Source organism: Protopterus annectens, chromosome 9.part0, assembly GCF_019279795.1.
Source record: "Protopterus annectens isolate FY-2018-M chromosome 9.part0, PAN1.0, whole genome shotgun sequence".
Classification (NCBI taxonomy): Eukaryota; Metazoa; Chordata; order Ceratodontiformes; family Protopteridae; genus Protopterus; species Protopterus annectens.
In genome coordinates, this window is record NC_056743.1 from 1,410,022,404 (window position 1) to 1,410,044,411 (window position 22,008).

General features: G+C 43.8%; 1 protein-coding gene across 4 annotated transcripts in view; it reads right to left on the minus strand.

The window, feature by feature from the left end:
- Positions 1-22,008, minus strand: part of KANSL3 (KAT8 regulatory NSL complex subunit 3) — a 2,067,031-nt gene that overhangs the window by 115,149 nt on the left and 1,929,874 nt on the right. For all 4 annotated transcript variants that reach the window (XM_044084373.1, XM_044084371.1, XM_044084372.1 and 1 more), the window contains exon 20: positions 11,260-11,366. In XM_044084373.1, the coding sequence (XP_043940308.1) occupies positions 11,260-11,366 (107 nt within the window). The remainder of the gene's footprint in view (positions 1-11,259; positions 11,367-22,008) is intronic.

A 22,008-nucleotide genomic window follows, 5' to 3' on the forward strand; every position in this document is an offset into this window, starting at 1 on the left:
CTTTGGTATTCGGGCCGACTGGACAGCGGACTACCCAATGGTTAGGACTGCAGCAATGTGGAATGAAGAACATCTGTACTATGTTCATGTTACACTGCTGCAGTGATTACACTTGGGTAGAATCCCAAAGCTGAGGTAGGGTGGCTGGTTCTATAAGGCATTAGGGGTGGCTATAAGGCCCTGCAGCACTGCAGTGGCGAAGCCAGCTCTGGATTTAGAGTATAGAGGCAGATGGTAATGCTTGGTGAAGGTATGTACAGAACTCCAAGTTGCTGCTTCCAAAATATCCTTGATAGGTACTCCCCTGAGGTAGGCAGTTGAAGTGGCTGTTGCCCTGGTGGAGTGAGATCTAATGCTGCTAGGAAAAGGTTTTCCATGGTATGTGTAGCAGAAAAGTATACAATGTCCTATCCATTTTGAAATAGTCTGTTTTGAAATGGCTTTTCCCTGTGCTCCTGCAGCATATGCTACCAATAATTGCTCAGATTTTCTGAAAGCTTTGGTTTTGTCCAAGTAGAACCATAACTGCCTGTGAATGTCCAAAGAGTGCAGTAGTCTCTCCCCTTTATTCTGTGGTTTAGGATAAAAAGTTGGCAGGTAAATAGTTTGGTTTAGAGCCACACTGGATACCACCTTTGGCATAAACGTAGGGTTAGTTCTTAAAGACACCCTGTCCTGGTGGAAAATGAGGAAAGGTTCCACTGCCATTAGTGCCTGTAATTCTGAAACTCTTTGTGCTGATGTTATTGCCAGGATCAGAGCAGTTTTCCAAAATATATATTTTAATTCTGCTGTGTTAGCTGGCTCAAAAGGAGGTAAAGTTAGTTTTTCCAAAACAAAGTTGAGGTCCCAAGTTGGAGTAGGTGCTCTACGGGGTGGTCTTATGTTTTTAGCCCCTCTGAGGTACTGTTTTAACAGAGGATTAGAGAAAATTGGTGGATCCGTGTTGTAATGAGCAGAGATGGCAGAGGCGTGGATCTTGATGGATGAGAAGGAGAGGCCTTTGTCCAGCAACTCAGTTAAGTATTGTAGTATCTGAGGAATGTTTGGAACAAGAGGGTCAAGGCTGTGAGCTTGGTTCCAGGCACAGAATCTCTCCCATTTATCCGAATAGGCTTTCCTGGTATTAGGCCTTCTGGCCTCCAGAATGACATCCATAACAGCCTTGGAGAGAGGCATTGCTTTCTTGACTAAGGAATCTTCCATGCAGCTAGGTTTAAGGTCGTTAGCTGGCTGTGTAGTATTTGATTGTTGTGCTGAGTCAGCAGATGTGGGATTTGAGGCAAAATCCAGGGTGGTTCTTGTGCTAAGCTTCTTAAGATTGGGTACCAGTGCTGGCGTGGCCAGTCTGGTGCAATCAGGATCATCTCTGGCTCTTCTTGCCTGGCTTTTATGAGTACCTTTGGCAGGAGAGGTAGTGGTGGGAAAGCGTATACTTGTAGGTTCTCCTAGCTGAATGAGAGGGCATCCACTTTCCATGCTTGTGGATGGTAACTCCTTGTACATAATTTTTGTAGCTGGCAGTTTATTGGGGATGCAAACAGATCTATGTCCGGGCTCCACCATTTCTGTGTTATCATTCTGAATATTTGTGGATTCAATTCCCATTCGTGTGGATCCATGATGTTTCTGCTTAAGTCATCTGCCACTGTGTTTTTCTCTCCTGGCAGGAATTGTGCTTGCAGATGAACTTGAAGGTTTATAGCTGCGTTCCATAAGGTCATAGCTTGTCTGCATAGGGGGTAGGAGTGAGTGCCCCCTTGCTTGTTTATGTACCACATAACTGTGGTGTTGTCTGTCTTTAGCAGTAGTTGTCCTGGATGCAGCAGGTCCTTGAAAGCTATAAGGGCATTTTGTACAGCTAGCATCTCTTTTTGATTGATGTGAAGATGCCTTTGTTCTGTGGGCCACGTGCCCTGAATACATTTGCCTGCCATGTGTGCTCCCCAGGCGTTAATCCGATGCATCTGTTGTCAGTGTTTGCCTGGCTGTGGGTTGTGTAAGAGGCTGTCCCTTGTTGAGGTGACAAGCTTGAGCCCACCACTGAAACTCCTGTTGAAGGCAAGGGATTAGTGGTATAACTGTTTCCAAACTTTGACAGTGTTGAGACCATACATTCTTTAGGTACCATTGTAGTTTCCTCATATGTAGTCTGGCATATGAAATTAGTAGTATGCAGGATGCCATGTAACCCAAGGCCTGCAGAATTTTTCTTGCAGGGAGTTGGGTCTTTGTTGCAATCAATTGAAAGTATTGAGTCAGTTGTCCTTGCTTGTCTGGCGTGAGATAAGCCATCTGGGCCGTTGTGTTCAAGCTGGCACCCAGGAATATAATCTCTTGTGAGGGCACTAGTTTTGATTTCTTTTCGTTTACTGTGTACCCCAGCCAACTTAATAACTTTTTTACAAACGCCAAATGCTTTAGAAGAATGTCCTGGCTCTCTGCTTGAATCAGGCAGTCGTCCAGGTACGGATAAATTTGAATTCTTTTCTGTCTGCAAAATGCAATTACTGGTGCCAGGCACTTTGTGAAGACCCTGGGCGCAGTAGATAAGCCAAAGGGCAGTGCAGAGAATTGGTAGTGCATTGAACCAGCTATGAATCTGAGGTATCTTCTGCAGTTTTGTCTGATAGGGACATGCAGGTATGCCTCCTTGAGGTCCAAAGTCACGAGCCAAGCTTTCTTGCCCAGCATGGGAAGAAGCTGTTGTAGTGTCAACATTTTGAATTTCGGAACATCCAGGTAAGTGTTTAGAGATGAAAGATCCAGAACGGGCCTCCAGGCTTTGTCCTTTCTGGGTACCAGAAAGAGTCTTGAGTAAAATCCTTGTCCTTGCTCCTGTGATGGTACCTGTTGAATAGCTCTCATATCCATGAGTGCTGTAATTTGTTTTTGAGCCTCTGCCCATTGATTTGGTGGCAGATTTGGCATTCCTTTTAACCTTGGTAGAGTGTGAAAGTGGAACCTGTAACCTTGAAATACAATGTTAAAAACCCATTTGTCTTTGGTGATCATTTGCCAATTGTGGTAGAAGAGTGCCAGTTTTCCTCCCAAGTTGGCTGCCAAGAGGGATTTGTTTGGCAGCTGTAGTGGGAAGTCATTGGAGCTGCTTTTTATATGATTGGGGCCCGTCTTCCCCTTCTTTCTGGCTTGATGCAAGCCATTGTCGAGGCCTGTAAGGACCTTGCGTTTGACCTCTACCTCTTGGACGTCTGTATCTTCCCCTTTGAGGTCTGTCTGTAATCGGAAAGGACCAATTCTGAGTCGGCCAGTTTCTGCTAAATCTAGGAGGCTGAACCTGTAAGAAATCCTTCACTGTTTGCATAGATTTTGCCTTATCCTCCATTTTCTTTAATACCTCTTCTGCCTTAACTCCAAATAACACATCCTGCTGCAAAGGTGCATCCAATAATTTTGCTTTAACATGATCTGGTAACGTATGTTCTTTTAACCAAGCATGTCTTCTAATGACTGAGCCTGTAACTGCTGCTCTGCAGGAGGCCTCTAGAGAATCAAAACCACATTGCAAAGTATGCTTTCCCACTTGTTCAGCTGCATGCAATAAATCTGCATTTCTTTAAAATTAGGAGGATCTGATTCTGGAAGCATTTTTTTGTTTTAACTGAGACAGTAAATTTGCTGATATTTTAGCATGTGAAACTGGCAATTTAAGGCTCTCATTGCTAAAGTTGCAGACGTATATACTTTCTTTCCCCATCTGTCTAATGCTCTGGAATCTCTGTCAGAGGGAACTGGATTCTTGGCTGATGAGGCCTTAACGCCTTTGGGTTCCTGAGAAATAGTTTCAAGGTCAGCTACAGGGCTTTTATACAGAAATTTATCTGAGTCAGGGACTCAGTAGTATCTGTCAGCTTTAACAGAGGCTGGAGGTAAGGAATCAGGATTTAAGCTGGATTCAGTATACACATCATCCACAATATCTAACACTGGCGGAATAGCAAGGGGTCTGTGTTGAGGTAATAAAAGGAAGTCTCTGAGCCTTTTCTTGGTTTCTGAGTAATCCTGGCCTTCCCAGTGAAAATGCTCCCTCATGGTATGTAGGGTTTCCCCAAAGGAGTAGCCCTCAGGTGGTGAGGCTGATGGAATTGATTCCTCAGCATCAGAATCCTCATAAGGGGGTAAAGAGTATCCTAGGTCTGAGGACGAATCAGAAGAGATGGACACCCGGTCGGATGAATCATAGTCTGCATCCTGTCTAGGCCTTTTATCAGGAGAGGGATGTGACCCCCTGATCAGAGTGATTAGGTCTTCGGCCATTTTCAGCATTTGTCTCTTAAGCATGGAGGCCTGCCCTGGAGAATGCTGTATTTGTTTCTTTGATTTTAAAGGAGGCTTAGACTTAGCTGAGGGTTTAATGCTTAACTGAGTAGGTCTGAAGACATCCTCTGAAGCTATGGGTTGATCAGCTACTCCGGATCCCTCTGAAAGGTTAGTCTCGGTAGGCTGAATAACTTGTGCGTTCGAAGGCCCAGCCATCGCCACGTGGGAGTCAGAGGTGGCCTGTGGTTCTACAGAAGCGGTCGTCAGGGGCTGCGAAGGTGCCTCGCTGAAAACCGGAGAACCAGCGACTGGCCTAGAAGAGACTTCGTCGTCAGTTTTGGGCCTCGGATGCCTATCCTTGCCTTTGCCCTTTTTGTATATTCCGGTTGTCGGAAGTTCCGACGGCATGGTATAATTTAATTTTCTACCAAAATAATGGGCAAAATCAAACCGACGTTTAATAGTGTGCTTGTTAAACCTAGTACAAAACCGACAACCAGTGACGTCGTGGTCTGGGCCTAGGCATGGGATACAATAGGAATGGAAATCCTTATGAGGTATTTGCTTCCCACAAGAAATACAGTTATTAACTTTTACTGACATCGGTCTGAGGCAAGAAAAAGTTTCCCCAACGGGGTACTTAGCTTTGTACAAGACTTTGGTTCTGGATTCGGAATGAAAATCTCAGGAGACAGCCGACCGGCACTTGCGAACTGCTTCTGCTTCGGGCACCGAGCGGCAAGAAAGACTGAAGAAAATGGCGTCGGCTGCATCTTATATACCCCTGTCACACTGACATCAGGGATGAGGCGACAGCAACCGACGCCAGACCAAGACTTTGGAACTCAGGCCGACTGGGGAACCGCCTGACGGCAGGATAACCTAAGTGTAATGACTGCAGCAGTGTAACACGATGAACATCATCAAAGTCACAATGCAAAGAATATTCAGACATCTGAGTTCTAATGATTCCTTCTGGGGAACTCTATCTTCCACCCCCATTATTTTTTCTTTCATTTGGCCAGAAGGATTTCCCAGAATTTGACCATTTGAAACTGACAGTTAAGAGCTCTAGTGGCCAGGACAAGGAGAAATGTATACTTTCTTGTCAAATCTATCCAGGGTTCTACCCTCTTTCTCATTAAGCAACGGATTTCTAGAGGCACTGCCTTTGGCTCTTTTGGGACCTAAGGAAACCACCTCAGGGTCTGCAATTAGGTTCTTGAAAGGATGCGTATGGGTATCCAGAACCTTATAAAAATGGTATGGCTTCCTAAGGGAGATGGTTGGGAATCAGGCTGTAGGGAAGGGCCAGAAATAATATCATCCACAACCTCTAATAGTGGAGGAATTGTTAGAGGGTTTGGTGCTTGGGAAGTAAGAAATTCTCTAACTCTCTTCTTAAATTGTGGATAATACTGAGCCTCAACATTGAAAAATTCACTCACATTGTGCAGAATCTTTCCAAAGGTAAAATCCTCATGTGGTGAGATTGAGGAAGGTTTTCATCAGACTAAGAGTTAGCATAAGATCCCATATAAATCTGGTCAACATATGCTAGCTCACCATCATCAGAGTCATAAAAATCAGAGGACTCCTGGGAAAACTATCCTCCTTTCTTTTTCTATGAGAATATCCTGTGGGCTGAGCTACCTGGATCTCATGAAATCTATGAGATCCTCAGGCAGCCTGACCCTGTTGGTAAAGGCCAGGTGTAACTGATATACAGAAGGCCTTGGCTGAGGCAAGCTGGAAAGAGCCTCCTTTTGTTTGGCCTTGGGTCCGGACTTGGCATGGTGTGGGATGTTGTCCACGGTTTGGGCTGATAGATGACCATGTCCTGTAGTCCAGTCAGCTGATAATTACTCTAATGCTCAGGAGACACCGACCTCCCCTAAGTTAGGTATGGAACAGGAGTCTGAAACCGGGATCTGCACAGCGATGCCAGACACATCCTATATCCTGAGTCCTTTGGCCCATGTGGATGTTGAGAGGGCCAACAGGGTAGCAGGCTCCTAAATGATCTTCCAAAAGGCCTTGGCCACATGCACTGTCTTCAGAAAGGACTGTGAAAACATTTCTTCTCCTTTGATGATCATGAGCTTAGGAGGAGTATTGGACTGCAGCCGATTCTCATCCAGTACCCTTTGTGTCTTCAGACTCTTCTCTTTTCTGCACAGAAAAACATGAATCATCCTGACAGATGGATGCCATAGCGTGAAGGCCATCAACAATCCCTTTCCCTCTCTAAAAAATTTTCCAAAGACTCAACCCTATCCTTTACAGTTCTGGAATTAAAGCAAACACACTGAGGGTAGTTGGGCATGTTGTGGAACAAAGAAGAAGAAAAAAACAAAGAAAGACAGTGCGGAAATTCTAATAAGGGATTTGTTTTCCACTCTCTAGGCAAACATTTACCTTAGCAACTGAAATCTAGTAAAATTTAAACTTAGGAAAAGACAAAATCATTCCCCAATGGGGTACTTCTCTTTGCTGATCTAAGATCTAGCTTCAGACCAACCAATGACACTGCAAAGGTACAGCAAGCTTTTAAAGGCAAGAAAGGAAAGAATGGAAAATATGCTGTTGGCCGACATCCCTTGTACTCTGACATCCTGATGTCAGAAGGGAAGGTGTCTGCTGAGCTAGGCAGAGAGGATTAAAGCCGCAGGTATCTGGGACTGCCAAGGGCTTCCACAGCAGGAAATCTCAAAGAGTTAATACAGCAACAGTGAAACACAATGAACATCCACTACTACCTGGTCCAAAAGAGAGTCACCACCATAATATTTTCAGAATCCTTCTGGATCTCAGTAGAAAGGGGAGAAAAGCATACAAGAGCATTCCCATCCATGGGAATGAAAAATAATTTGTTTTCCAGGTTTGTTTGCGAGAATTCCTGGAGCAGAATTCCTCAAGTTGTCTTTTCTGAAAGGAGGCAAACAGATCTGCCTGAGGTGCTTCCCACAGTTGGATCAATTCTTGGAAGACCCAGGAAGAAGCATCCATTTATGCAGGCTTGTCCTGTCCCTGCTGAGCTCGTCTCCAATCATGTTTTGCTCAGAATAAATATATACAGCCTGCAGAGTCAAAATTAGTTGAGTTGCCATCTCTGAGGCTGTCATAGCCAGTCTGCAGAGAGGACAGGATCTGGTACCTCCTTGTTTGTTTATGAACCACATCACTGTGGTAGTCTTTGTTGTCTGTCGATACTTACAGAGGTCCTGGGACTAGAGATGATCTAAGGCTTTCATTGCATTGATCACTATCATCATCTCTATGACATTTATATGTTTCTGTCTGAAGAGTTCCAAAGAGCTTGCATATTTATCCCTCTGGAAACTGCTTGTCACACCACACCTGATGCAGCTGTAGTAGCACCCTGTATTGGGGCTGGAAAAGAGAATGTGATAACTGGATTGAAAAAGATCTGGTCTAGCCACCAAAATAGCTGCCACTTTACAAATACACGAAGTGGGATCCGAAAGGACATTTGTAGATGCTGAATCCAGACTGATTTGATGGATCACTGTACTTTCCTCATGTGGTGTATGGCCAGAACTGTAGATGCCATGTAGTCTCAAATCACGAGAAATTCCCTTGGAGACGTGTGGCTTTGACTGGCGAAACTCCAAAGAATTACTGGTTCATCCCTACTTTGGAGGAAGAATGCTTTTCCCATTGCAGAATCCAATAGACTTCCCAGGAATACAACTCTATGTGAAGGCGTGACAGAAGATTTCTGAAGGCTGATATGAAAACCCAGACTAAGCAGAAGATTCTGGACAGCTTGTAAAATGCTTGATGACTGGAAAAGTCTTCCTTCCCATTTTGGCAGCAAGTTAAGTTCTGAGGATTTTCACGCTTGTACATCTCTTAAGTACCAGTATATGTTCCTTGTGCCTAGGTCTATGGTCGGATGTAGAGTGCATGAGGAATGAGCACCTAAGTTTTGTTGGCTTACTGGCTGGACATATGGAATCCTTGGCAAGATACATCTCCCATCTGCCAGCATTATTGCAGCAGTGATATAAAGATGAACATCTACATTTTCCCCTTGACAGAATCCATAGAGACCACTGCAGAGTCAGCCACTTTACATTTGTGGTGTCTTGCACCCCTGTAAAAGTTATTTGTCTTTTTGGTGGTGAGGGCTTGGGAGGCTGAAGCCTAGGATACAGTTAAAGATGTATCTTCCAGGGTACCCAAGACAGGAGGTACAGCCACAAGCTGGGGGATTCCACTTCCAGAGGAATATAATTTATTTTTCTATCAGAAGCTCCTATGCCTTCCCATTTAAAAAAAATAATAATAATTTTGGGTCAGTGTTTCCCCAAGGGATACTTTCTCAGTCTGGGAGTCCGAGGAGATATCCAAAGCATAAGAATCATAGATGAGGGGAGAGGAGATCTGGGAGAAATAACCCAGATTCACCAGATTAACATCCCAAGGTTCATCTTCAACTTCTAAAGATGAATCTTTGTTTTTCAAAGTTTTTGAGGGGATGTCCACTTGAAAAGATTTGGAACCCGATCAGAAAGTCCAGACCTCATACCAAAACCCTTAACAACTTCTCAGAAAAATAACTTTATGGATCCTGTCCTCACTTTCCAAAATGACTACCCAGGAATGTTCTTAATTCTCTCCAAAGGCTGGGTGTCTGGAGAATACCAGGCCTGTGCAAGACATCAGTCTATATGGACTTGGCTTATTCCCTAACTATGATGGCCTCCAAAAGTGAGTCATCAGCATGCCGAAGAGGAGATGATGGTCAGTTCTGGGACTGCAAACATGTCTCACCACAGCCGATCACCTCAGTCTGACTGGCTAATGCCACAATGGGAGCTTGACATGTCTGCTCAGCATCTTATAGTTTCCTGCTCAATTTGTCCCTCTGCTATTTCCTGAGTGGACATTTGAAGATGGCAGATGGACCTGCTGATGACATAACCAAGAAAACTAAATCCTCAAGATATTTACAGTCAGGGCATCTACTTGGATATCCACACATGATTTAACTTCTTTTCTGTCTCTGTTTCTGTCCTTCACCTGAATTATACTCTCTTTTCTCTTATGCCACTCCTTTGTTGTATTACCTCTTTTTAAACCTATTCTCCATCCCTCACTTTCTTCTCGCTTTTCATACATACTCTCAGTCTCCCTACCAACTCAATAGCCTTAACATTAACCCCACTCCCCATTCTACTAACCCACACCTACTTCAAAGTCCTCTTGCTTCTTTACCCGCCTTTTTCTCAAACATGCTCCTCTCCTTATATACTTTACAAACTGCACTCTCACAACTAGGATACTTATGCCCCAATGCTTTCTTTTTCTATCTGGCTACACCTCCTTGGTCTTCTTTATTCTTTCTAATGAATACTTGCTCTCATTTATCTGACAGAAGGAAGCTTTATCAACATTATCTTCCATACTGGACATTCTGTAATTTTGTTAGCCTAGACCACAATCTGCATCCTCATGTTCTCTGCCTGCAAAAAGAACTTTCCATAAAAAGCAATTCTATAGTGTTTTGAAAATTTGTACAGTGTAAATACTTTGTTTACTAGAATATGTCCGTTTTTATGCTTTTCCCTCCAAACACTTTGCCAGCTGTATGATGACTAAGTTTGCTCTTCTGATTTCTGGAACATTACACGTATGCAAAGCTTCTGATACAATAAAGACCAATGGATATGTGTAGGGTTTTGTCTGCATACTAATTTGTTTTTCTGCTACTGTTTACATTTGCCAATTTATGCACAGTTCTCAAAAAAGTTACTCCAGAATCAGTCCTGGACAAAGCTAAAAACAGTGGCTAAGACTACAAACAAACAAACATACCGTTATTACTGTTTTTGAAGCCTTCTTCATGTTTGCATTTAGAGCTTGCCTCCTTGAGCATCAACTGAAAATAGTTTACAGTCAGTATTAAGAAAAATTAAGAAATATGTAACTAAACTCGTCTTTCTGCAAAAGCAGTATATGCAGTTTCTTGGCTGTTTATGGGTATTATGTGCTTACTACATGTGGTCACACATTTGATTATTTAAATTATCTAAGACCTACTCCTACTCAACCCATCAAAAAATAGTTCACTGTTAACAGTAACATTAAACACTGAAAGAACTGTTGTACAGAAAGCAATAAGTTCAGTAAAAATTAGTAAAGAAATCAAGTAATGTATTTTCTCTATCATACAGTGACTTCATAGTTGACTATACCAAGTAGGGATGAAGATGAACTAGAACAGTTTAGTCTCTCTGCCCCAGATTTCATACATCTTCAGAAAAATGAAGTTTCAGGCACACATTCAAACTGTGATCTGAGGAATTAATACTATATGCACTGTCTGAACCATTTTGATATGCTGTGCTGGAAAGTGTTATACAAACAAAATTTTTTATACCACCTCACATAGGTCCAATTTACAGAAAATATATAACAATGCACAGAAACGATTTCTTAATTTCTATACATGCTCATATCAAGTCTCAAGGACGGGCTAGTGGGCACCACATGTGGCTGCACTACCAAGGGTAAGAGACTCATTACTACTTTCCTCATTCTACCCCAATTAACCTCATACTCTTGACTGCTCTTAGTCTTCAGTGCTGCCATGGTGGTGTTTTTTTGTGTCTTTCGGCTTTTCCCGGTTAGGGGTCGCCACAGCGGAACTCCGGTCTGCTAATGATCGGTAGTGGATTTTTACATACCGGGTTACCAGCCCTGACGCACAACCTTCAACTAAGGCACGCCCCATTCATGTATGCCTCCACACAGAAGATGCTCTAGCTGAGAATCGAACGGGACAACGTCTTGCTTTGAGGTGACAATTCTACCGCAGCACCACCACCGCAGCTGCTGCCATGGTGGTGTAATTCCAAGAGTTACCTGCACAAAAATAATCTGAACCTGTATTTGCATGCAACTACTGTTCAACATGGCCTCTCACTGTGTCATTAAGAAATTAATTACCTGTTGGGCCTCTGTTTTTGGCAAACAGGTTCCAGCTGGACTTACAGGAGAAACTCTAGCTGGCTGTCCTCGCAGAGTGACTGTAATTGTGGTAGGAACTTTCAGGCCTAGATCAGAAATAATGCCATTATACATTAAACAAAAATCTCACAATGCAGAACTTTTCAGATAAAAATACAAATTCTCTAAACAGCAGCAAAGTAAGACAACAGTAATCAAACAATATTCAATGTTCAGAATTCACTGAATTTCACATCTAATGACTAGGCTAGCTTCCTTAATATGCCATTCCAAGCCTAGCCAGTTTCCCTCCCAAAGGTAGGAATTAAACACTGCACCTTGTATCTGGGAGGCAAATACCTTAACCACTATACCAACCTCCATTCATTCTTCAACTGTAATTTGGAGGAATAGGATAAACTGTGTCTCTAGCTGTACATTAAAGATATGTTCTTCCTATATCAGTGATCAGTGAGAAGACCATTCATGATGGATGCTTTGTTGGACAGATCTTTTCCATAAGGGTGGCTTTAGAACTATCCTGGGTAATTAAAGACCTATCAGTCTTACAATCCTCATCTGCAAAACCATTGAACATATTAACTTCAAATTGCAATATCAAAACCTTTTTTTATAATTGACCCCAACAGGCTGCTTGTGTAAGTGATAGATCCTATCTATTTAATATGGTAAACTTATTCAAAAGGGTTACAGAGGCTGTAAATAGTAGCCATGCAATGTACACAGAGTATCTTGACCTGGCTAAGGCCTGCAGCACCATTCCCCATGATGATATCGTGCAAAAGCTAAACACTTTAAAAATCAACACACCTGTGGGAGGATGAATAACAACAGTGGTGTCCCTCTGGGCTCAATGCTGGGACCTCCCCCTTTTTAGTTATTTACTTCTCAGATTTCCAAGTAGGGAGCAATGACCTCACAAAGTTTGCAGATGACTATAAACTGCAGGTTATTGTTAAGTCGCCCTAGGACACTCAAACCCTCCAGCACTAACTTAACTAGTAAACGCTTGGTGTACGAAAAATGGGCTCAAATTAAATGCTAACAAGTGTCGCATCATCACTTTTGGTAGACAACCATTCCCCACATAATACAGTACAGACAACACAACACTGCAAATTGAAAATATAGTCAGGGCCTAGGTACTTGAGTGGATAGCTCCCTCTTTCTTGATCATCATGAGACAACAGTTGTCAGGAAATCCATTTATTTAAGCCAGATAATTGCCAAAGGAATACCATCAAGGTCTAAACAGGTAATCACTCCCTTATACTGCTCATGCAAATTATAGAGCACAATACCCTCTTTGGGATTTCCTCAGTAAACATATCAAACAATTAGAAAGTCCCTAAAGATTTTTACTTAAGAAGATCACAGGCCTAAGGTCCCTGGGCTACTGAGAGAAACTAGAATCCCTATTCCATTATTCAATGTCTTAACAGACTTTTGAAGGGAGATGTCTGTCTCGTTAACATGCCATTAAGATCAAACTTTCCACAACCTCCTGGACCTCAGCAACTCTCACATCTCCACCAGTACTAGAAACAAATACCTATATTTTCAGCAACAGATAAATAAAACATGGTGGAGGAATATGTTTATAACCTAGTGCCTTCCAAATCTCTGCGATAAACTTCCCCTGCATGTTAAGCAGTGTGACTCACTATCTTCCTTTAGATATAACCTTGATGACAGGATGAGTATTCACAAATGTATTCAAAAACTGGTTGGTGCAGCCCTCCTGCAGATATATGGTGTGGCCTGAGGGAGGGTACTTACAAAGTAATGACTGGTCATAAGACTCAATGAGCCTGGAATATGTATGAATCCACCAATCATAATTCACATTTTAAAATCCTGCGCACCTGTACTAACATACTCCATGACCCTGGAAATCAAGAATTAACACACATTTGCTAATTCATCAATAAACAATTGAAACATGAACATATACTTGTCAAAATTACATGCAACAAAAACAAACCAAGAAATAACATAGACTAGGTGCATTAATCTTCTTCTTCTTTCGGCTTTTCCCAGTTAGGGGTCACCACAGCGGATCACCTGTCCGCTCATGACTGGCAGTGCAGTTTTAAGGTGTCAAGTTGCCAGCTCAGCGCCCAACCTTCCAGAGAAGGCACACAAACGCACTCACTCATGCCTAAGGTCAATTTAGAGAGTCCAATGTAAATTACAAACCTATACATTCCAAACTTACAAGAAACTCTAAAAGCTGCAGCTAGTGAAAAATTACTCATCCGCAGGGGGTGGATGGAAGGGTACTCCTGACCAAGGGAGGGTCTTCTTTTAGATCGAATGATATACTGAAACATGTCTGCTGCATCTAACATCAAAGATGCTCCTTAATGGGTCTTTGGCTGGTCTGAATAAGAAGCAGTTGCCAGCAGGAAGGAGTCAGACAGTCAAGTCCTAAAGTACTGAATTCCCAAAGCAGTCTGACACCACAAGCCGCAACTAAGACATTAGTGCTTGGTGAAATTATGCAATGAAAACTAAATGGCCACATCACAGATGTCTGTAATAGAGACATCTTAAAGCAAGCAAGCAAAGGAAGCAGCTAATCCTCCTCCTCTTCTACTCAATAGAGCTCTGAATGCAGCATTTGCCAAATGTGTTTTAGTTTCCTGATGGCAAAAATAAAGCACTTGGCAATCAACTTGGAAACTGTTTGGTAGCTACAAGCTCTTCCCTCCATGCAGCAAAGGAGGTGAACAAATGGTTAATCTTCTTGAACTCTTGCACCTAGTTCAGGTAACCCTAAAGTTGATGGTGTACACTTAGCACTAGCAGTCCAGCACTGGTAGTCTGATGGAAAATTTCAAGGATATATTGGAAAGTCCATTCAGAAAGAAAAGTACAGTTGTGTACCTACCATAAATGTAGATGTTCGAGTGTATTCACTGTTGCAGTCATTACTCTTGGGTTATCCTGCTGGCAGGCTACCCTCAGTCGGCCAGAATTCCAAAGTCTAGGTCCGGCGTCGGTCGCTGTCGCCTCTTCCCTGACGTCAGTGCGCCAGGGGTATAAAAGATGCAGCCAATGCCATTTTCTTCAGTTTTTCTTGCCCCAGATGTCAGGTGCCCCAAATTGGTAGGCTGAAAAATATGCCAATAAGAAATGCATGCACAAAAATAACATTTCCTTCATCTACAAGCAAATACACCAAAAAGGTTGTATAGGATAGAGAAGTGCAGATAAGTCCCAGCAAAGAGAAGGGGATGGTGGGTGGGTAACCTGGACTGCAACAGTGAATACACTCGAACATCTACATTTATGGTAGGTACACAACTGTACTATGTTCATCGTGTTTCACTGTTGCAGTCATTACTCTTGGGTAGAATCCCAAAGCTGAGGATGGGTGGCTGGGCTAAATAGGATTAGGAGAGGCTATGAGGCCCTGCAGAACTGCAGTGGCGAAGCCTGCTCTGGACTTAGAGTAGAGAGGCAAGTGGTAGTGCTTTGTAAAGGTGTGCACTGAACTCCAAGTTGCAGCCTCTAAAATATCTTTGGTAGGTACTCCTCTGAGGAAGGCTGTTGAAGTGGCTGCTGCTCTGGTGGAATGAGGCCTAATGCCCTTAGGCACTGATATGCCATGATGAAAATAGCAGAAACAGATGCAACGGCCTATCCATTTAGAAATAGTCTGTTTTGAGATAGCCTTTCCTTGTGATCCTGTAGCATATGACACTAAAAGTTGCTCAGTCTTTCTGAAAGCTTTAGTTCTGTCCAAGTAGAAGCGCAACTGCCTGTGTATGTCCAAAGAATGCAGAATTTTCTCACCCTTGTTCTGTGGATTTGGGTAAAAGGTAGGCAAGTGAATGGTTTAGTTGAGGGCCACACTGGACACCACCTTAGGCATAAATGTAGGGTTTGTCCTCAGAGAAAAGTACAGTTTTGTACCTACCATAAATGTAGATGTTCAAGTGCTCATACAGCTGCAGTCATAACAGATGGGTTATCCTGCCGTCAAGCGGGTCCTCGGTCAGCGGATCGGAAGCATGCAGGCACAGTTTTTCCATGAAATGAGTAACAAAAGCGTATGCAGTGGGCTATCCATTTTGAAATTGTCTGTTTGGAAATAGCCTTTCCTTGAGCACCTGCAGCATAGGACACAAAAAGTTGCTCAGATTTCCTGAATGGCTTTGTCCTGTCCAAATAATAACGAAGTTGTCTGTGAATGTCCAAGGAATGTAGTAGTCTTTCCCCTTTGTTTTGTGGATTAGGATAAAAGGTAGGTAAGTGGATAGTCTGATTCAAAGCTACACCGGATACTACCTTTGGCATAAAGGTAGGGTTGGTTCGTAAGGAAACTCTGTCCTGATGGAAAATGATGAATGGTTGCACAGCCATGAGGGCCTGTAGCTCCGAAACCCTGCGAGCTGTGGTGATAGCCAGAAGAAAGGCTGTTTTCCATGACAAGTACTGTAACTCTGATGAAGAAGCTGGCTCGAAGGGAGGAAGGGTCAGCTTTTCCAATATGAAGTTGAGGTCCCAAGCAGGGACTGGTGGTTTCCTTGGGGGTTTATATTCTTTGCCCCTCTGAGGAACTGCCTTAAGAGAGGATGAGAGAATAAAGGAGGATCTGTGTTGTATTGTGCAGAAATGGCTGAAGCGTGGATCTTGATGGAGGAGAAGGAAAGTCCATTGTTTAACATCTCAGCTAGGTACTGTAACATTTGAGGTATATTTATTACCCAAGGATTCTGTCCCTTCTTTTGATTCCAGGCACAAAATCGTTTCCATTTGGCGGAGTAGGCCTTTCTAGTAGAAGGTCTTCTGGCCTCCAAGATGACATCCTGCACCTCCTTGGAGAGGAGAAACTGTTGGGAAATCAAGGAATTCTCCATGCAGCTAGATTTAGAGTTTTGAAATGGCTGTGAAGAGTTTTGTAGTTGTGCTGGGACAACAGAAGAGGGACTAGAGGTAGGATCCATGGTGGGGAATGTGTCAGGCTCTTCAGGAGCGGATACCAGTGTTGTCTTGGCCTGTCTGGAGCAATGAGAATCATTTTCTGCCTTTCTGCTCTGGCTTTTAATAGAACTTTGGGCAGCAGAGGAAGAGGCGGGAAGGCATAGACTGTCAATGTTGCCCAATTGAAGGAAAGTGCGTCCATTTTCCAGGCCTGTGGATGATAGGTCCTTGAACAAAATTTTTTCAACTGGCAATTTCTGTGGGTAGCAAAGAGATCTATGTCTGGCTGTCCCCATGCCTGAGTTATCTTTGTGAAAACTTGAGGATGCAACTTCCATCCGTGTAGATCTGTCATATTTCTGCTTAGGTTGTCTGCCAGTGTGTTTTCCTTTCCTGGCAGGAATTGTGCCTGTAGTTGAATTTGCAATTCCGGTGCTGTGTTCCATAGGGTCATGGCTTGCCTGCATAGGGGGTATGAATGAGTTCCGCCCTGTTTGTTTATGTACCACATCACTGTGGTGCTGTCTGTCCTTATCAATAGCTGGCCTGGATGCAGTAGGTCTTTGAAGGTCATAATAGCCTTTTGCACGGCTAGCATTTCCTTTTGGTTGATGTGAAGGTGCTTCTCTTTTCGTGTCCATTTTCCCTGAATGCACTGATCTGTCATGTGTGCTCCCCAGGCGTAGTCTGAGGTGTCTGTTGTGATGATTTGAGTTGCTTGAGGTACACAGAAAGGAAGACCTGTGTTTCCTCGGCAAGCTTGAGCCCACCACATAAATTCATTTTGAAGGCATGGAATGAGTGGTATAATTGCTTCCAAGCTGTGGCTGTGTTGAGACCATAAGTTTTTTAGGTACCATTGAAGTTTCCTCATATGCAGCTTTGCACATGGGATTAGTAGGATGCAAGATGCCATGAACCCCAGAGCCTGCAGGACTTTCCTTGCAGTTAGCCTGGTGTAAGTTGCCATTTTTCTGAAGTATTGAGACAGTTGCCCTTGCTTGTCTGGCGTGAGGTAGGCTATCTGGGTGGTTGTATCCAAGCTGGCACCCAGGAAAATTATTTGTTGAGAGGGTATTAGTTTTGATTTCTTTTTGTTGACTGTGTATCCCAGGAAGTTCAACAGTTTTATTACAAACGCCAGGTGCTGCAGTAGTATGTCCTTGCTGTCCACTTGGATCACGCAGTCGTCCAGATATGGGTAGATTTGTATCCCTTGTAGTCTGCAGAAGGCGATTACTGATGCCAGGCATTTCGTAAACACTCTGGGCGCAGTAGATAAGCCAAAGGGCAATGCAGAGAATTGGTAACGGGTTGAACCTGCAAGAAATCTGAGGTATCTTCTGCAATCTTGTCTGATAGGGACATGCAGGTATGCCTCCTTGAGGTCCAATGTTACCAGCCAAGACTCCTTGCCCAGCATGGGAAGAAGCTGCTGTAATGTGAACATCTTGAATTTTGGCACCTGTAGATATGTGTTTAGGATGGATAGGTCTAAGATAGGTCTCCAATCTTTGTCTTTCCTTGGTACCAGGAATAGTCTGGAATAAAACCCTTGACCTTGTTCTTTTGCAGGTACCTCTTGAATTGCTTTCATGTCCATGAGAGCTGAAATTTGTTTTTGTGCCTCTGCCCTTTGATTTTGTGGCAGGTTTGGCATGCGTCTCATTTTGGAAGGGTGTGAAAGTGGAACCTGTAGCCTCTGTCTATAATGTCCAGAATCCATTTGTCTTTTGTAACAATATGCCAGTTTTTTGAGAATAATGTCAGTTTTCCGCCCAAAGGTGCTGCCATTAAAGCTTTGCTTGGCAGGTGCAGGGGGAAGTCATTGTGTCTGTTTTCTAAAAGACTGTGAACTATCTTCTCCACCTCTTGGGGTTGGTGCTTGCCACTGTCTGGCTCTGAAAGATCCTTGAGGTTGCCCTCTACCCCTTGGATGCCTGTATCTGCCCCTTTGAGGTCTGTCCGTGGCTGGAAAGGACCAATTTTTTGAAGGCCAGTTTCTGCTGAAACGTGGAGGCTGTACCTGCAGGAAATCTTTCACTATTTGCATTGATTTCGCTTTTTCCTCCATTTTCTTTAGCACCTCCTCAGCTTTAACACCAAACAATACATCTTTTGAAGAGGTGCATCTAATAATTTAGCTTTGACATGATCTGGTAAGGTTTGCTCTTTGAGCCAAGCATGCCTATGTATAACAGACCCCGTAACAGCAGCTCTACATGAGGCCTCTAAAGCATCAAAACCACACTGCAAGGTATGTTTACCCACTTGCTCTGCACCATGCAACAAATCCTGCAACTCTTTTAAATCTGGTTGTTCTGGTTGTGTCATCTTGCTTTTCAGCTGAGATATCAAAAACTGTTGATACTTTAACATGTGGAACTGACAGTTTAATGCCCTCATGGTTAAAGTGGCCGAGGTGTACACCTTTTTCCCCCACCTTTCTAAAGCTCTGGAATCTCTCTCTGAAGGTAATGGGTTTTTAGCAGTAGAGGCCTTAATTCCCTTGGGACCCTGTGAAATAGCTTCTGGGTCAGCAGTATGGCTTTTATATAGGAACTGGTGAGAATCAGGAACCCGGTAATACCGGTCTGGTTTAACAGGAGCTGGAGGCAAAGAATCAGGATTAAGGCTGGCTTCTGTGTACACATCATCCAATACATCTAAAACAGGAGGGATAGCCAGAGGCCTATGCTGGGGGAGAAGAAGAAATTCCCTGAGCTTTTTCTTGGAATATGAGTAATCTTGGCCTTCCCAGTGAAAGTGTTCCCTCAATGTATGCAGGGTTTCCCCAAAAGAGAAGTCCTCAGGGGGGGAGACCGAGGGAATAGACTCCTCTGCATCAGAGTCTTCGAATGGAGAATAGGCATAATCCTGGTCCTCAGATAGTTCTGAGGTAACAGAAGCTTGATCTGAGGAAGGGTAGTCTTCCTCTAATCTGGGCCTTTTGTCAGAGGGGGGTTGAGAACCCCTGATAAGAGTAATCAAATCCTCAGCCATTTTAAGCATCTGTTTTTTAGGCATGGTGCCTTGGGAGGGTGTCTGAGGAACCTGTTTTTTGGTTTTCATGGCTGTTTTAGATTTAGTGAAGGCTTTAATAGAGAAGGAGGAAGGCCTGAAGACCCCTTGAGAAATAGCAGGCCTGTCTAAATTCTGAGTTTCCCCGCCAGGAGTGGCGTCGGTATCTGTAGTAGGAATGGGGACGGAGGAGCCTGCGACCTCGGGTACTGAAGACACCGGTAATGCATTGTCATCGGTACTCAGGGGCTGCGTAGGCACCTCGCTGAGTACCGGAGAACCGGTAGTCGGCCTTAGCGTGGTTTCAGTAGGTGGTGCGGACCTCGTATGTCGGTCCTTATCTTTGCGTTTTTTGCTCAAAACTGGAGTCGGAGTATCCGACGACATAATATAATTAAATTTTTTGCCAAAAAAGTGAAGGACGAACTCCGCCCAACGCTTAATAGTGCGTTTATTGAATCTAGCACAAAAACGGCAGGCCGAGACGTCGTGGTCTGGGCCTAAGCAAGGTATACAGAAAGAGTGGAAATCCTTATGCGGTATTTGCTTCCCACATGAAATGCAATTATTAACTTTTCTGACATCGGTCTGAGGCAAGAAAAGTTTTCCCAATGGGGTACTTAGCTTTCAAGAAGACTTCGGCTGAAATACTTTCGTAAATCTCAGGAGTTGGCCGACCGGCACTTGCGAACTGCTTCTGCTTCGGGCACCGCGGCAAATAAGACTGAAGAAAATGGCGTTGGCTGCCTCTTTTATACCCCTGCCGCACTGACATCAGGGAGGAAGCGACGACAACCGACGCCGGACCTAGACTTTGGAATTCGGCCGACCGAGGACCTGCCTGACGGCAGGATAACCCATCTGTTATGACTGCAGCTGTATGCACGATGAACATCCCTGTCTGGATGAAAAATTATGAAAGGTTCCACAGCCATGAGTGTTTGTAACTCCGAGACTCACCTTGCAGAGGTTATTGCTAGGAGCAGAGCTGTTTTCCAGGATAAGAATTTTATATCTGCTGTTGATGCTGGCTCGAAAGGAGGCAGTGTGAGTTTTTCCAAAACATAATTGAGGTCCCAGGCCGGAATTAGTGCTCTCCTTGGAGGCCTAATGTTTTTGGCCCCTCTGAGGTACTGCCTTATTAAAGGATGAGAAAAGATAGGAGGTTCTGTATTGTAATGGGCTGAAATGGCAGAGGCATGAATCTTAATTGATGAGAAAGAAAGGCCTTTGTTCAGCATCTCAGTTAGGTATTGTAAAATCTGAGGAATATTTGGTACAGACGTGTCAATGCCCTGTTCCTGGTTCCAAGCACGGAATCTCTTCCATTTTTCTGCATAAGATTTTCTGGTACTGGGCCTCCTGGCCTCCAAGATAACATCCATAACAGATTTTGAAAGTGTAGTGTTCTGAAGGGCCACATTATCCGCCATGCTGCCAGATTTAAGGTCCTGAGTTGGCTGTTCAGGATCTGATTGTTTTGTTGGGTCAGCAAGTGAGAAGTTTGAGGCAATATCCATGCTGGACCTTGAGACAAGCTCTTTAAGATTGGGTGCCAGTGCTGGCGTGGCCAGTCTGGTGCAATCAGTATCATTTTTGGCTTCTCTTGTCTGACCTTTAGGAGTACTCTGGGAAGGAGAGGCAGTGGGGGAAAAGCATATACTGTTAGCTTTTTCCAGCTGAACGATAGGGCGTCCACTTTCCATGCTTGCTTGTGATAAATCCTTGTGCAAAATCTCTGCAATTGACAGTTGTGGGGAAGAGGCAAATAGATCTATGTCTGGGCATCCCCATTTCCTTATTATCATGCTGAAGACTTGTGGATCCAGTTTCCATTCGTGGGGATCCATGAGGTTTCTGCTTAGCTCGTCTGCCAGAGTATTTGTTTTTCCTGGCAGGAAATGTGCTTGCAGGTGAACTTGAAAAGCCAATGCTGTGTCCCATAAGGTCATTGCTTGTCTGCAGAGGGGGTAGGAATGTGTACCTCCCTGCTTGTTTATGTACCACATGACCATAGTGTTGTCTGTCTTTATCAGTAACTGTCCTGGATGAAGCAGGTCCTTGAAAGCTGTCAGGGCATTTTGAACAGCTAGCATCTCTTTTTGATTGATGTGAAGATGCATCTGGTTTGCAGGCCATGTGCCCTGAAAACATTTTCCTGCCATATGGGCCCCCCAGGCATAATCTGATGCATTCGTTGTCAGTGTCTGTCTGGCTGTGGGTAAACTGAATGGCAGACCCTTGTTGTGGTGACAGGCTTCTGCCCACCATCGAAACTCCTGTTGTAGGCAGGGAATGAGTGCAATTACTGTCTCCAGGCTGTGGCAATGCTGAGTCCAAACACTTTTCAGATACCATTGTAGTTTCCTCATATGCAGTCTGGTATATGGAATTAGTAGAATGCAGGATGCCATGAAACCCAAGGCCTGCAGGATTTTCCTTGCAGATAAGTGGGTTTTTGTTGCCAAATTCTTGAAGTAAGTAGTCAGTTGCTTCTGCTGGTCAGGCGTGAGATAAGCCATCTGGGCAGTTGTATTTAAACTTGCACCCAGGAATATTATCTCTTGAGAGGGCACTAGTTTTGATTTCTTTTCGTTTACTGTGTACCCTAGGCCAATTAGTAATCTTTTTACAAATGCCACATGCTGTAGAAGAGTGTCTTTGTTCTCTGCTTGAATTAGGCAGTCGTCCAAGTAGGGATATATCTGAATTCCTTTTTGTCTGCAAAACGCAATTACTGGTGCCAGGCATTTTGTGAAGACCCTGGGCGCAGTA